At 49.1% G+C, this 16,774-nt stretch overlaps 1 protein-coding gene across 12 annotated transcripts in view; it reads right to left on the bottom strand.

The window, feature by feature from the left end:
- LOC143651822 (mitogen-activated protein kinase kinase kinase 9-like) overlaps positions 1-16,774 on the bottom strand; it is a 105,197-nt gene that overhangs the window by 41,111 nt on the left and 47,312 nt on the right. For 5 of the 12 annotated variants that reach the window (XM_077122641.1, XM_077122637.1, XM_077122635.1 and 2 more), the window contains 2 exons: positions 15,365-15,630; positions 5,631-5,717 (listed from right to left, as the gene is read on the bottom strand). In XM_077122641.1, the coding sequence (XP_076978756.1) occupies positions 5,631-5,717; positions 15,365-15,630 (353 nt within the window). Of the gene's footprint in view, positions 1-2,748; positions 5,718-12,362; positions 12,516-13,560; positions 13,805-13,851; positions 14,827-15,364; positions 15,631-16,774 lie in introns of those variants that run through there. The other 7 variants (XR_013160236.1, XM_077122642.1, XM_077122639.1 and 4 more) reach the window with 6 other exon arrangements.

Raw genomic sequence — 16,774 nt, 5'->3', positions numbered from 1 at the left:
AAACAAGACTGACTGGCATCCCATCATGCTGCTACAGGGTCCTGAACAACCACAAGCATCCACAACTCAGGTCCGCCAGGCTGTCCAGGAGGCTCTGGTACAGGAGCAGATTTACAGGGCCCACAGCTCCTTCCCAGCTGTCTGCAGAGAGTGGGAGAGTCTTCTGGGCTCAGCCTGCCCTCAAGAGACGTCAGGCCCTCCAGGGAAAGAGGCTTTTTGGCGGTGTCAATGGCAGCAGGAAGGGACATGCCCACCTGCTGGTCAGCAGAGCTGGAACACTGGCTGTCGCAGTCCAAGCCACCAGCAACACCCCTGGAGGAAGCCGCAGTAGGGACGGCGCGGCCTGGACAGTGGAAGGAGCTGCCACCCTGCAGGTTCGAGCCTGCCTCAGTTCAGCACAAACCCCCTGGGCTCCGTGCCTCAGTTCAGCACAAACCCCACTTCCAGCTATGGGATCTGAGGGTCTCTCTGCAGCTACTGGGCCCTGCGTGGAGCAAGGCCTGGAAGAGAGGCCCCACGGACAGCCTGGCTTCAGGGTCATGACTGACCAATGTTGACGCTGGCAATGGCCCCATGGCCCCTTTCTTCCATTCTCTTGACATTCAGGTCAGACAATCAGGAGAGAACACTTACGACGCTTCCTGGGGTGATGCCATGCTGTTGCAGTCAGAGAAGGTGACAAGAAATCATATGAAAATAAACTTGCCATTTCTACCTCATTCAGCAACTTGGAAACCAGGGACCAGAGAAGTCACTGCCATGGCATCCTTCTATCAACGTGCCGGCTTCGGGAAGGAGGGATGAGTCTTTTATGCTCCTCTGTGGGCTGCATGGTTTCATGTCTTGGAGGGGGCCAGGCGATCCCCATGGAAGGTCACAAACCCCACAAAGCACTCGCTCGGTGGCAGAGGCCAGGGAAGGACTCAACTGAATCATATCCATGGAGGCGCGCCCGTCCCAAGGACAACACCAGGAAAGGTCCTCCAGGGGAGGTGCATGCTGAGACCAGAGGTGTGGTGACACTTGGAAAGCCTGACCCCTGCTGGAGCTGCACTGATGCCAGACCCCAGTACTCCAGGCCAGGTAGGTGCCCATCTCTGTGGCAGGTATAGACCCAGGTTTCAAGATGGGTGTCTCTGGGGAGCACTCCTCCCTGACCGCGGGGTTACCCAGGCTCAGATCGCCCCACGGCGAGGCCTCGAATGACCCGTGAGGTTGGTTAGGGTTTGGTGTGCGGCACGGCGTGTTCTCAGGGGCCCTCCAGGGCACAGCAATTTCCTCTCTTTGATTCTCTTCTGGAAACAAAGTTAATGTTCTATTTCCCATGGTCAGAGGATAGAATTGGAAACTCTTAAAAACTCGCTGGTGATTCAATACGGAATCCATACAGAAATGTTCTTGGGGCGCTGATTCACCAAAGTTGACAGGAGACCCAACACGTTTAAGGCTGTAACACAGAAACCAAACGGTGCAGCCCCTGGTCCTGGGCTACCCACTCAGAGGCCACGGCCTTTCTGACGGGTTGTGGTCTCTGGCTCTCTGCCAGGACCCTGTGGGACAGAGTCATCCTCTCGGGCAGCCACAGGAAGGGATCAGGGCCTTGGGAGGCTGTATGCTGGGCAGAGAGCAATCCCCAACCGGGACACACAGCCTGCCCTCCTCCTGCAAGTCCCCTAGGCTTCATGAGCCTTCTAGGATGCCTCCCTCCCAGGACAGGCCAATACCAAGCTCAGTACCTGGGGAGCTCACCAGCCCGTGACTTGAGACAGCTACACCCTCAGGGTGTAGCTACCCCCATCTGGCTCCTCGACCTGACTCACCTTTGAGCTCTATGCGCCTGGACCCCTGCCTCCCTGCTGGGGGTAACAGGCACCCACATTTAATCCACAGATGGACTTCATGGGCCCTCCCACCCCCAGCACTGCTCAGCCCCTGGGGACTCAGTCATCAACCCAAACCCATTCGCTGAGCACAACACCCCAGAAGGATGGAGGGGCTACAAGGGCTGCTCCAGAACCTTCACCCAGCAGCCTCTCTGACCACAGGACACCATGGCAGAGGCCACACGGAGTCGGGGGGTGTCCATGCACTTCCAGGGAGGAAGTGTCCCAGGGACAGCACAAGCATCGGCCCTAGGGTGGGAACATGCAGGTTATTCCAAGAACTGCACAGCAGCCAGCAGTGTGCTGGGACCCGGGACCAAGGTGGGACCAGAGATGCTCTGGGGGAGGGGGCCCAGGCTGGGAGGACACTGAAGGTATTATGCCGTGGGCGTTTTCTCAGGGAAATGAGAGCCACAAGAGACTGTGAGCTGGGGAGCAGAGGGCACTTCAGAGGTCAATGCTGCCAGGTGGGGGACAAGAGGGTCAGCAGGGGGCCAAAGGCTGTGTGCAGTGCAATCTCGTTGACCCAACCACCCAGACTGCATGGGTGCCAAAGCCTCTGCTCCAACTGCCCCTAAGCCTCGGCTGATGCCTGAAGCTCCCCCTCAGACACAGACCCCGCTGCCCACCACTCCTCACCTTCACCATAGTCCACCCCATGGGCCGGCAGTGAAGCCCACTAGATGCATTGGCTGAAAGCAACTGAAGTGACACAGATCTCTCTCCAGTGCTCCTTGTAACAGATGAGAACTGGATGAACTGACCCCTTGGGCTGCCCAGTCGAGACCCTGGTCTCAGCAAACACAGGCCGCCTGGAGGGGAGGGCAGGTGGCAGCAGCAGCTAACATTTAGATGCTGTCCACATGCAAGAATTGTCCACATGCAGTGCTGTCCACACCCGGCGCTGTCCTGAGTAGCCAGCACAGTCCACATCCCACACTGTCCTGAGAACCCAGCACTGTCCTGAGCACCCAGCACTGTCCACATCCCGTGGTGTCCTGAGCACCCAGCACTGTATATACCCCGTGCTGTCCTGAGCACTCAATGTTGCCCGAACACCACACTGTGCTGAGAACCCAGCACTGTCCTAGCACTTGGCCCTGTCCATACCTGTGCTGTCCATACCTGATGCTGTCCTGAAAGCCCAGCATTGTGCTGAGCACCCAGCACTGTCCACACCTTGTACTGTCCAGAGCACCCAATGCTGTCCACACACCACACTGTCCTGAGCACCCAGCACTATCCACACCCCGTGCTGTCCTGAGCACCCAATGCTGTCCACACAGCACACTCTCCTGAGCACTCAGCACTGTTCTAGCACCTGGCCCTGTCCACACCTGGTGCTGTCCAGGGCAGGCCCACCACATGCACGGCCTCACCTAAGTCCACCCAAGCTGTGGCCGACAAAGCACAGTCACAGCGCTGAGATCAGGGTCTCACCCCGAGGCCTGGCTGCCCTCCATGACCTGATGAGAAGCCATGGAAGGGAAGGTCCCAGTGAGTACTCGGAGGCTGGACTGGGCCCGAGACCCAGCCCAAAGGGGACAGCAGTCCCAGGAGGACACGCTCAGCTCTGCAGACCCAGCCACTTCAGTGCGCCCTGCCACACCCCACCTCGCCACCCCTTGGGCCCCTTCCCTCCTCAACACCCCACAGAAGATCTTCCTTTCTCCCAAACTGAGCCTCCCAGCCTCATCTTCCCAAGGCTGAGCTGGCCATGCAGCACAGAGTCCTGTAGGGGAAACCTCCCTCCACGCCAGCCCATGAGTACTGCCTCGTTCCCCACCACAGGGTGGCTGTGGGTGCTCTCAGGGGCCAGGGCTGATGGGCCTTCTCCCCTCCCCGTCAGGAACCCCTGGCCCCTGCCCAGGGCCAGGACATCCTAGGCCCCTATCTGACCACATGATCTCAACTAGGCCTTGGTGTACTGTCTGGACAGCTGCAGAAACCCCCTGAACCCCCAAGTGCCAGGCTTCCCAGGGACATGCAGGCGGTGGGGACCTGGCAAGTTTGCAGGCCAAGGAGCCGAGTGGGGGCCCTGGGCAGGCACCCACGAGGCAACAAGACTCGCCCGGTCACTTATGGTGAGATGACCAGGCCTCGGGGCCAGAGAACAGCTTTGGTGCAACCTCCTGGCAAAGTGGGGGCAAGAGTGTGTGGGGCCTGGCCTTGGGGGCCTCAGGTGACAGACAGAACCCCCAGGTGAGGGCCCCCACCCCACCTGCTGCCTCTGAAGGGTCAACTTCATTCTGGGAACAGGCCAGGGCTCTGACCCCATTCATATTTGTGACAGCATTTACATACAAGACAAATGCATTTCAATTTCCTCTCTCAATTAATGGCCTATTCTTTGAATCAGACTCAGCTAAAACACACTGCTCCACCACTATCAGTCTTATAAAAATTCAATTTCCCTCCTCTGACAGCCAGAGGTCAGTGGGCTGGGGCGGGGAGGCTGACCACCAGGGCCAGTGCTACCCAGCCCTCCTGAGACGCCTTGGAGTGCAGGATCCACATCACTAAGACCAGCATGAGGGAGACAATGCCGGGCTGGAAGGAGAGTGCTGCGTGGCAGAGCAGGAGCCAGTGGGCTGGCCTGGTGCCGTCACCCCAGCCGGGAGCAGGCAGAGGGGCGGACCTTTCAATGAGCTCCAGATGAAGAGGTAAAGCACCGCTGGGCACTGCCCCATCCATGCACCCTGACAACAATGCGCCGGCAGCACTCTGCTCGAGGCCAGGGTGCTGTGGGTGTGCCTGAGCCCCGGGAGGGGTGAGGCCAGACGAGGCGGAGAGTCCGAGAGGCCGAGGACGAGGCTGGGATTGGGGGCCAGGAAGGGTGAGGATAGCTCCTTGCTTTCGCCGGCACAGATGTCCCGATTTAACAACACTGGAAACCTTGGCCCAATCCCCGCTGCCCCTGCACCTAAGGTGGCACCTCTGTCCCTGTGCACCCTCCAATGGCACGCTTTTTCCCACCCTGGACTAGGCATTCGTGCCCATCACTGCATCCAGTCCCAGATGGGGCCATGCTCCTGGCAGTGTTAATCCCTCTGCTGGGCTCGAGGACAAGCCGATGACACAGAGCAGGCCTTATGGGGAAGAGAGATCCCACATGGGTCCTGCACACAGTGTGAGGGTGGGGAGGGAGGGAGGAGACGTGAGAAAACGGTCCACTGTGAGGGAAGCTGGGGCTTCCCTACAGGTGGGGTATTGAGACGATCATGCTCCCACCCAGCAACCAGCTTCCTAAACCCTGCTCGAGCAGCTCCTGCTCAGAAGTGCCTCCACCTATCCTGAGTAGAGGGTCTGGCCTGTCAGTAGCTGGTCCCCACCAGACTCTACCCATTGCAAGTGGCCACACACAGCCTTGCAGAAGGTGCCACACTCCCCTGAAGTTCCAGAGTCACCTGCATGCAGCACTCTGTCCCTCTGGGCTTTCCACCTTCCACCCCACACGGTAGGCTCTGCCCTACACAGCAGGCTCCACCCCATATGACAGACTCCACCCACACAGCAGGCTCCACCAGGTATGACAGGCTCCTTCTACACAGCAGGCTCCTCCCACTGCAGGCTCCACCCCACCATTTAAGGGCTGCAGAGATGCGGCTGGGTCTTCACCTAAAGCACCATCTCATTCTGCGAGGGACAGAGACCTTTCAGACCAAGGCAATGGACTTCACCAGGGAAAGCACGCACTTCCAGTCACCCACGGCCTCACCCTGAGGTCCCAGGCCAATGAGGGCTTACGGTGAACTGCTCCTGGGACTCGTAGTCTCATGCAGGTAGATGCAAGCCATGCTGAGCTCCATCATAACGTCACTGGACAGGAGGTCTCTGGAAGGGAAAAGGTGACTTTTTAATGCAAACCCACCCAGGTACCTCACTGTTCTGTTGGCACAAGGGTGCTGGCTCCAACACTTTCACACCCCGACAACCACGAGGCAGAGGAAGGGATGAGTGAAGGATGTTGAAAACTGGGACAGGAGCCGGCAAGTCTGTGTATGGTCGGGTGCTGGGAGCAGAACCCCCAGTCACCCCACAGCCCCCCAGATGGAGGACCCAGCAAGGGGTGCAGCTGGGGCATTTCCTCGACCACCGGGCACAGGGGCCCCGGTCACCTCACAGGCCTTAGATGGGGGACCCTGCCAGGGGAGCAGCCTGGGAACATCCTCACGGTGCACTTCTGGGCTCCATGTGGACACCCGAGCTCCAGAAGCAGGAGTCACACTCATAGTTTCACACTCACAGTCCTGGGGCCGTGAGGGAGGGCAGTGAACAAGGTCTTCTCGCCTCCATGGTTTCTGCTGAGAAATCTACACATAGTCTTATTGGGCTTCCCTTGTATGTGATGAATTGCTTTTCTCTTGCTGCTTTCAAGATTCTCTCTTTCTCTTTGACCCTTCAGATTCTGATTAGTAAGCGTCTTGGAGTACGTCTATTTGGATCTATTCTCTTTCATGTACACTGCACATCTTGGATCTATAATTTTATGTCTTTCATAAGAGTTGGGAAATTTTCAGTGATAATTTCCTCCATTAGTTTTTCTCCTCCTTTTGTCTTCTCTTCTCCTTCTGGGACACCCACAACATGTATATTCATGTGCTTCATATTGTCATTCCATTCCTGAGTCTCTGGGAATTAAATTTGACTTTTTTGTCTATATTTTCTTTTTCTTGTTGGATTTCAGATGTTCCGCTCTCCAGTTCACTAATCCTATGCTCTGCCTCTCGAAATCTACCATTGTAGGTTTCCATTGTTTTTTCATCTCTTCTACTGTGCCTTTCATTCCAATAAGTTCTGTGATATGTGTTTTCAGACTTTTGGTTTCTTCTTTTTGTTCATTCCTTGCCTTCTTTATATCCTCCATCAATTCACTGATTTGGTTTTTGATGGAGTTTTCACTGTCTGTTCGTATGTTCTGAATTAATCATTTCAACTCCTATATCTCATTTGAATTGTTGGTTTGTTCCTTTGACTGGGCCATATCTTCAATTTTCCTCATATGATTTGTTATTTTTGGCTGGCATCCAGGCATTTAATTACCTTAATCAGTTTATTCTGGAGTTTGTTTTCACTTCTTTTACCTTGGGCATTCCTTTTTTTTTTTTTTTTTTTTTTTACGTGGGCAGGCACTGGGAATTGAACCCGCGTCCTCTGGCATCTCAGGCAAGCATTCCTGCCTGTTGAGCCACCATGGCCCACCCTAGGGCATTCTTGCTGGATCAATTTGTTGTCTATCTCTTCTTTGACCTTCAGTCCACCTTTTTCTGGACCTCCAGTTTAGGTTTTGTTTAACAGAGGAGAAATTTTCAGTTTTTGTTTTCTCATTTCTTGCCCTGCCTGTATGATGCCTTTCCCCGCACCCTTAGGACAGTCTACTTAGGTATTATAGACCCCAGCTGGATTTTCCCAGACCAAACTGGATTCCTGTTAGGAGGAAAGAGTCACCTGTGTTGGTTTTCCCTGAGGGTGAGACCCACCAGGTTGAAAGACTTTCCTGTGAAGTCTCTGGACATTGTTTTTCCTCTCCTGCCCAGTATGTGGCGCTTGTCTGCCTGCAAGCCCCACCAGCATAAGATCATGTGGTACCTTTAACTTTGGTAGACAGTCACCGCTGGGGGCATGGTACAGAGGACAGGTTGTAGGCTGGTTTTAATGGCTTCAAATTATGAAACCCAGGGGTCTGAATTCCTTGAGGGAGGGATTCCACCAGAACTGGGCCTCACCCCTCCCCTGGGGAAGGCACCGGCTCCAGACAAACTCTCAAAGAAGTTTGTTTCTGCCTATGCCTGGGGCAGTTGCAGCCTCAGAAGTCCTGCCACTGTATCCAAAGGCAGCTAAGCCTCCATAGAAACACAGCCACAAAGACCCTGTTTCTTTTTTTTTCTTTTTCTGTCAGCCCTGCCCTGCTAGCACCAGGGCAAAAATGAGCCAGCTCTGCTCTGACCAGGTTCACCGGAGCTGGGGGCCTATTTTTAGTAGTCAGAATTTGTGAATTAATTCCACACTTGAAGCTAAGTTGTGCTCAGCCCCTGCTGCTGGTAAAGTCCCTTTTCTTTTTCCTCTGGGAAGCAGCCTGTTGGGGACGGGTGCCAACTGCCTTGGCTTGGGGAACTCATGGTTCTGGGGGGCTTGCAGACGGTCCAACTGGTCCGGACTGGGGTACGCTGTGTGTCTGGTCACTGATGTGGTCCCAGGAGCCATTCTGTACTGTTCTGGTTATTTAGTAGCTGTTCTGGAGGACAAACTAGATCCCACACCTCGCTAAGCCGACATCCTGGATTCTCCTCAAGATGTTCTATTTTTAAAAAAGGGCAATGATGCTAGATTCACAAAACACAGATTCAGTTAACATTACTGAATTCAAGATACCTTTTGTCATTACATATTTTATTCTGTTGACAGATACTAAAATATAAACATTATCTTCCTGAGGTTCTCAAAAACCTCTGGCATTAAAGAGGTCTTTACTCAACATTTTATGTCAATAAGAATTGAGAATCAGGAAAGTTACATCATATATTTTGACGTGTTTCAAAAGTTTACAAGGGCAAATTTACATATGGAGGAAGAAAATGCCAAAAGTTAATATTTTCTAATGCAAAATAAAATTAAATTTAATAACAGGATTAGGGATGACATGTCTCCACCCATCTGAGTGGTCTTGATTAGTTTCTGAAGTCCTATAAAAGAGAAACATTTTTGGAGAATGAGAGACTCAGAGAGAGCAGAGAATGCTGCAGCACCACAATGCAGAGTCCACGAGCCAGCAACCTTGGAGTTGAAGAAGGAAAGTGCCTCCCGGGGAGCTTCACGAAATAGAAGCCAGGAGAGAAAGCTAGCAATGATGCCGTTTTGCCATGCGCCCTTCCAGCCGAGAGAGGAGCCCTGACCGTGTTCACCATGTGCCTTTCCAGATGAGAGAGAAACCCTGAACTTCATCGGCCTTCTTGAACCAAGGTATCTTTCCCTGGATGCCTTTGATTGGACTTTTCTATAGACTTGTTTTAATTCTCGGCCTTAGAACTGTAAACTAGCAACTCATTAAATTTCCCTTTTTAAAAAGCCATTCCATTTCTGGTATATTGCATTCCGGCAGCTAGCAAACTAGAACAGATTTTGGTACCGGAGAGTGGGGTGCTGCTGCTGCAGTTTGCAAATACCAAACATGTTGGAACGGCTTTTTAAATGGATATGGGAAAGATTCTGGAAGAGTTGTGAGAAGCTTGATAGAGAAGGCCTAGATTGCTTTGGAGAGACTGTTGGTAGAAATGTGGACTCTAAAGATACCTCTGATGAGGCCTTAGAAAGAAATGAGGCACATGTTATTGAAAACTGGAAGGAAGGTGATCCTTGTTTTGAAATGGCAGATAATCTGGCAAAGTTGACTAATGGTATTGGCTGGAAGGCAGATTTTAAAAGCCATGAACTTGTATATTTAGCAGAAGAGATCTCCAAATTAAGTGTTGAAAGTGCAGCCTGGTTTCTCCTCACAGCTTATAGTGAAATGCGAAAGGAAAGAGATAAGCTGAGAACTGAACTCTTGAGTAAAAAGAAACTAGAAATTGAGGTCCTGGAAAATTCTGGGCCTACAGAAAGGGAGACTCCAGAGTATAGTGCCCTGAGTGTGGATTTAACCAAATGTGGAACCAGCCAGCCATTTCAGAGAAAGTCAGGATCGGACATGGAGTTATCCAGGAAAGATTTGTGGAAACTCCTTATGTCTGATGGGCATGATCCAAGGCTACTGCATAGAAAGCCAACGAGAGTGCTGTGGGACCTGTATAAACAGAGCCGCTGCCAGTCTGGACTGAGGGGTTCAGAGAAGGGACACATTGGAGGGAAAATAACTTCAGAGGCAAAACCGTGGAGGCTGAGGTCTGAAGTCAAGAAGCCTCAGGCCAGGAGAGTGGACCCACCCAAGCCCGTGGAGAGGGTGAGTTTGCCCCAAAGGCAGAGAATGTGCCTTCCACCTCGTTGCAGTGGAAGAGTCATGCCGCCTCAGGTCTTGGAGAAGGTGAAGTACATTCCTTGGGGTTGGGGGAGAGCCTGGCTGCCACCACATGGAGGGGTTGAGCGTGTGCCCCGGAGATGGCAGAGAGCCCAGGTGTGGCCCCAATGCTTGGAGAGGGTGGAGCCGAGAGAAAGGTGGTCTCCCCAATATCCCCCAAGGTTGCATTCAGAGAGAGGCAGGCGTAGGCATTTGGATAGGGTGGGACTGCCGCTTTCTAAAGCCCTGAGGATAAATGACTCTCAGACTTTGAAATCTAATGGACTTGCCCTGCAGGTTTTCGAAACTGTATGGGTCCGGTGACCCCTGTTCCTTCCTCCCTATGGAAATGTATTATATATCCTATGAATATTCCTCCTTTGTATGTTGGCAGCAAATAACTTGTTGTGAGTTTTCAAAGGTCCAGAGCAAATGGAGAGAATTTTGCCTTAGGACAGACCATGCCTGTAACTGACTTAATGAGATTTTATACTGTCTCTAATTTTTTACTTCATTGTATTGCTACTGATAGGTTTAAGGATTTCTGATATTGTTATAAATAATGTATTTTGTATTTGGGAAAACATGTCTTTTTTAGGGCCAGAGTGGAATGTGCTGGTTTGAAGGGAATATGCCCCCTAAGAAAAGCCATGTTTTAATATGGATCCCATTTCTTAAAGGTAGAATAGTCTCTATTCAATGCTGTGTATTTGGGACTGTGATGGGATCATCTCCCTGTTGATGAGATTTAGTTAAGAACGGTTGTTAAACTGATTAGGGATGACATGTCTCCACCCATCTGAGTTGGTCTTGATTAGTTTCTGAAGTCCTATAAAAGAGGAAACATTTTGGAGAAAGCAGGAAATAACTTTAAATGAAGCAGAACCACTGAACCTATTGGAATTTATAGCCACCTAGCAAACCTTATCTGGAATCATGCTCATGTTAACAATATCAAGGGATTCAGGGTAACTGAGTTTCTCAGACTGGGCTCACCTCCATTCCAGTCAGGGTTCAAAGGACAGACTAGCTCCTACTCCTACAGAATGTAGTATGGAAGAGTAACTTCCATCCCATGAAGGGTCAATCACTGAAGTCATTCACAGCTCAGGTAGTATGTTCTACATATTTGAATTTTCCATCCCAAAGTTATTTAATCGGTTTCTGAAGCCTGGCTTCAGATAGTCCATCTTTTATAAAACAAATAGTTATTGTCACCTTCAGCCAAAATCTGACATAGGAAAAGACAGACTTCGAATATGAAATCTTAGTATTCAAAGGATTACCCAGGCCAGTTACAGATTCAAGACACCTGTAAGCAGGAATCTAAAGCCTAATATTCAATCTTACATGCCATAAAGAAAGTCATTAAAAAGGGCAGCCAGGGCAAGAGGTGGGGTGGGGTGCTGCTTACCTTCACACTTAGGGAAGTCTAAGTTCTAAACACACACCAAGAACAAGAAGTACAAACCACTATGGCCATTCTTCAGGTATAGAAACAAAATTGCCTGAGAACCTGAGAATAGTCATCACCACAGCTGATATTCATATACACTCATGATGAGCCAGACAATCTAGGCACTTCACAAATGTGGATTTATGTAGTCACCACATCAACTTTATGAGATGGGGACTAGTTTTATCCCACTTTTGTAGATGAGGAAACTGAAGCAGAGGATCACAATAATGGAATAGTGGAGGAAAGATTCACTCCCAGGAAGTCAGAGTGATGGGCCTGAGCAGAGCTGGGACCTAGGATAATTTAACTCCTATGCCACAAGGGCACAAACAGAACACAAGCACAAGCAAGGTATCAAGGCATGCATTGCGCTTTGTCCAGAGGGGGCACACACATGTCAGTGTAGCTATGGTAGGGGACCTGAAAGAAGCACTGTGCCCTAGAGTTACATCCTACTGCACTACCAGGCCAGGTTTATTCTGCTGGTCCCTGCTTCAGTATGAATCTCTAGCAAGAGAGTCCTCCGATTCCTCTCTTGAACAAACCTTTAAAGAGGAAGGAAGAGCCAGGTATAAGTAGCATACTCAGCCAGAATACTTATATCTGGTTAATACCTGGGCTGCTCACCACTTTCAGTGGGACACCTATAGGGGCTGGCAACTACAATCCATGGCCCAAACCTGCCCACCACCTGTTTCTATGAATGAAGTTTTACTGGACAAGCTCACTCATTTACGTACTGTCCAGGTTCCATGGCTGCTTTTGCATTACCACAATAGAGCTGATCAGTTGTGAAAGAGACTCCATGGCCTGAAAAGCTTAAAATATTATTCACCATCTGGCCCATCAGAGAAAAAGTTTGCTGATCTCTGTCCTAGGAAATTCCAGAGAACAAAGAGACTGGAAAACTCTGTTGTAAAGATCAGGCGATTTCTCAGAAAGCACTGAAACACCCAACATAGAAAAAGGTATTTTAAAATAGTGCATCCATTTTTCAGTGAGAAAGAATTTCACATCATCTGGCTCTTACCCTTCATCTCCCAAGGCAAGTTCCTTCTGTTCAAGAGTACTGGGCCCCCATGTGCGTTCCTTGTTCACTGGGGCCCTCTTCTCCTCCTCCTCACCTTCCTCCTTAGGAATGACTGGGCTGGCCTCCAGGTTTTGCCACATTCACCTGGTGTCACTGTGAATTACAAATTTCCCAAAAGTCCAATGCAAAGCTGAAGCTCAGACCAACCAGACATCAGAGTTCCAAACAGATCTGACTTAAACAACTTACTCTGTTGGGTGGGATGGGGAGGCAAGGGTGGGTGATGAGAAGAGAGGTGGGAGAGAAGAAGAGAAGGGGTTAAGGAAGATGAAAAGTACAAAAGTGCAAAAGAAGAAAGATCTGGAAACAAAGAAAATGAGGAGTTCAAGCTTAAGGAGAAGAAAGTCAAGAGTAAACAGGCCTAGAGAAATACAAAATATAAGAGAAAAGGAGCATTCTTCTGACATGGATACCTCAGAGCAACAGTCAAACCCTCGGGGACCATCTAAACTGGTGTGAAGGGAGCCAGTTACCATCAAACAGGAAATTGAGGGGACTGAGGCAAAATTTAGAGCATATAAAAGCGCCCATCAGTTCCAGTGAATTGTGGACACATGTAAAAGACCCCAGTGATTTGATCTTTCAATAAAAGTCATAAATCCTGTTTTTTAGTTTTATGGGGTTTTTTTCGCACTGGAAGGTACCAGGAACTGAACCCAGGTCTCTGGCATGGCAGGCAAGAACTTTACCTGTTGAGCCATCGTGGCCTGTCCGTGTTTTTTTAATTTAATTTTTTCCCCTTTGTTTTGGTGAAATCTCTCTATCTTTAAAATAGGAAAATTATTTCTTTAACTTAATTTATTTTTTCATACTGCAATAAAAGCAAAATTGATCCAGATCCAGCTGACCATAAAAAGTATTTAGCAAGTTTGTTCAGGACTCAGACTTTGCAAAAGCCCTTCCCTGGGAAGGACAGACAAAAGAAAAACAATGATGCCCCAAATATGGCAGAGGCCATGCCTGCGCCCCAGGCCAGGGTACCAACCTGTATCGACACAAGACACTAGATTGCAAATCCCTTTGTAAATCAGTTGAGCTACCATTGATACCCCCAAAACCCTTTGCTGATATTTGACTAAGAATAAAAGGTAGAGGAGACCACAGTAAAGTTAATGCAGAGAGAACTGCATGTACATACATGCAGTTGAGGACAGGTGGCAGAAGTTATGGATGGAGCAAGCCTGGACCCGTTGGTGGCTGGATAGAGCAGACACCTGGTGTGTTCTGACCCTAACTAATTTAGGAAATAGTCTCACACTGGATGGCGCGAAGGCGAGGAATGATGGTGGGGCTTGCAGGAGGACTAGAGCGGTTGCTAATCAGACTTTTCCTTTTGTCCATGGATGGAGATGCCTGCACTGTGAACTTCTGCTGGAAATCTGCTTGAGGAAAGACAGACAGATACCATGTACATTTGAATTTTCCCATATCAAATTCATGTAAGAAAACTGAACAGGCCATTGTTCACCTGGAAAATGTTCTCTTTCAGAATCCCCTCTTTTCCCCAAAGGGACATGGAAGGTGGAGATACAGAAAGGAGGAAAATTCATTTTCTGAGTGACCTTTCATTTGACAGTCTTCAGAAAGCTGTCTATATAATACAGACTTACAGGTTATATATGATTATATATCTAGAATAGCTTTTTAGACCATGAGACCTTGTATATTATTCTAGGAAATTTAACTTAAAATTTTCTATTTCATATGATCTATTAGTACTTGCCCCCTTTCCTCAGGGAACAAAGTAGGAGGACTGATGCTTTTTTACTAAGGGGGGGCAGAGGTGGGTATTAAGAACTAGTCTTTGGTGAGTACAACATAAGGAAATGAGGGAGATGGTCCAAACTCTAATATCTTCCAAAGGCAGTTATGGTACAGCAGAAAGAATGTAGAACTTAAGGACAGTAAACCAGGGTTTGTGTTTAGCTCTGAATTTCTGAGTTTCACTTTCCTCATCTGTCAAAGAGGAATAACAACAGCTGTTTGTCTGCACCTGGGTCTCCCCACTAAGTTGTATTCCTAGCACCTGGCAATATGCTCAACACATGTTAGATGCTCAAGAGGTGCTCAAAGACTCAAGGTTGTCTGAAAAGAAAAAGATATGCAGCAAGGAGATCAGTAAACACATCCCATGAACGCATTCACTGAATTTCAGTGAATTAATTCCCTTGTCTATACTTAAGCTACCATTGAAAGCCAACCACTGCTGTTCCTATCATGCTATTTTACCTTAGTTCCTTATACTTCTAATAACCTTGTTTCCTTGGGCCTTATGTATCAGAACACAAGTGAACATTTTTATCTATACAAACATACACTTGAACACTCACCTTCTTCAATGGGTGCATTATACACCACAAAGATTCTAATTCATAGCTTCATATTTCTTTGCATTTTTCCGAGTCTGTACAAGTCAAAAATGTATATTTTTTTAGCCAATGTGTTTCTAAAGCTTATGTGTAAATCAAAGTCCTGTGAGTTAAACATAAACTCAAGTGCATTCAGAGAACTAGTCATTTACATAAACCTTGACATGAACTATTCTGCAAAGGCAAGATTCCTCCTGTCTCACACATATACACCTTGAAATCTACAAACTGCTCTCCCACCCCACCCTAACCACATGCTTCCTTCTCCAAGTCTGCCTAAAAGGAAAGGTGCCTATGTGAGCAGCCATGCTTCTAGCAGCCTGGACCACACTCACCTATCAGTTCACTTTCTGTGTTCAGTCACAGTCACTAATGCCCCTAAAGTGGGCGAGATTTTCAGCAGGCCAGCATCTTTCTACTGAACAGCATGGCTGATTTCAACAAAGGTCCATTTTGAAACCCTAGATCTTGTGTTTTCAAAAGCTCAGTCCCCACTACTGGGACAGAGTAGGTAGGGATCCTTGCCCCCCACAAGCCCTTGCCCCACCCCATAACCAGGCTCTCTGTTCTCACTTCCAGCAGGCTCCTGGCCAATGACCAGAGGGAAGGCTGATGTGGTTGCCATTCTTGAGCTTCAGCCGGCTCGTCCTGAACTTGCCCATGCGTTTTTTCAGTCGGGGCTTCTCCTGGCACAGCTGGTGGAGGATGATGTTAAGCTCCCACTCCAGGATGTCGATCTCCCACTCAGCCAGCTCCTGCTCCCTGTGCCGCAGCAACTCTTCCAGGTTTTTCTGCTGGAGTGCAGCCCAAGTCAGCTCCTCCTCCCAGGTGCGGAGCGCCTGCAGGACAGGTGGGAACCATGAGAGAGAAGCAGGACACTGAGTGCACAGCAGTTAGGGGGGTAAGGCCAGAGACCCCCAGAGGGCAAATGCTCATGGCAAGCTGAGGGACTGGCCAGGCCCTGCAGAACTTGTACTAGGTGTCCCATGCTCCAAGTCTCCAGTGGAGAGAGGAGGCTGGTAGTTAACTAATCAATGAGCCCCTAACTACCATGGATGGTGGGGAAAGGAAGGCATAACATAGGCATACTGAGGATGCAGCCAGAGTAGCTAAAGCCACAGGCCAACCCCTAGAGAGGGAAGCTGCGAGCTCCCAGCTACTCTCTGAACCTTGTTTAAAATTGCCTGTGGCTGAAAACTATAGTCATGTATTTGAACTCCGCAGTCTAAGTTCTATTTTATTTTATTTTTCATTTTATAAAGGATTAAAAAAAAGACAAACAGAACTAAATTAATGTGATTTAACTTTAAATATGTCCACTGCAAATGAATCACCCTCGAGGCATCACCTAACATTCAAATAAAAACAAATATATATTTTAGGATGACTGTTCAAGAAGTATGTCAGGTATGCCATCTAAATCTTTCTTTATTTGATGAATAAGTCCACTGAGGCACGTGGTTTTAGCTCTCATCTGGTTCGAAAGGATAATAATTTGCTCTGGAAAGATCGTGAGAGCACAGCAAGAAGAGAGAACATTCCCTGAAGTCTGTGCCAAAACCAAACTCGCCTGCTCTTCTGCCACACACCCTTGAAATGAACTTTCAATGAACATGTAAGATGTCATCCCAGAGCAGGCCGTGCCTCTGCAGCAATTCAAGGCATCCAGACAGAGAATCTTAAAAAATGCAGACAGAGAACTCTCTTTTCCTTCTGAGAAAGACAGCAGGAGACAGAAAACTGGAGGAGCAGAAGTGGGGCAAAAATCCCATTTCGATTCCCATATCCTGAGCCAAGAATGCTTCTTTCCATTCTGCTCTGAGAATTGGGGTCGAAGCATACAGGTGGGCAGAACCTCTTTTGAGTTTCTCCTTTATCCTTCTGCATGAATTTATAAATGAACATAACACTGGTTCTCAGGAAGAGGGTGGGGGGTATGGAATCAGGAAACAGGAAAGAGAACAAAGGATGTGTATAAAAGTT

Source organism: Tamandua tetradactyla, chromosome 12 (genome assembly GCF_023851605.1).
Source record: "Tamandua tetradactyla isolate mTamTet1 chromosome 12, mTamTet1.pri, whole genome shotgun sequence".
Taxonomy (NCBI): Eukaryota; Metazoa; Chordata; class Mammalia; order Pilosa; family Myrmecophagidae; genus Tamandua; species Tamandua tetradactyla.
This window is presented reverse-complemented; position numbering and strand designations above follow the sequence as displayed.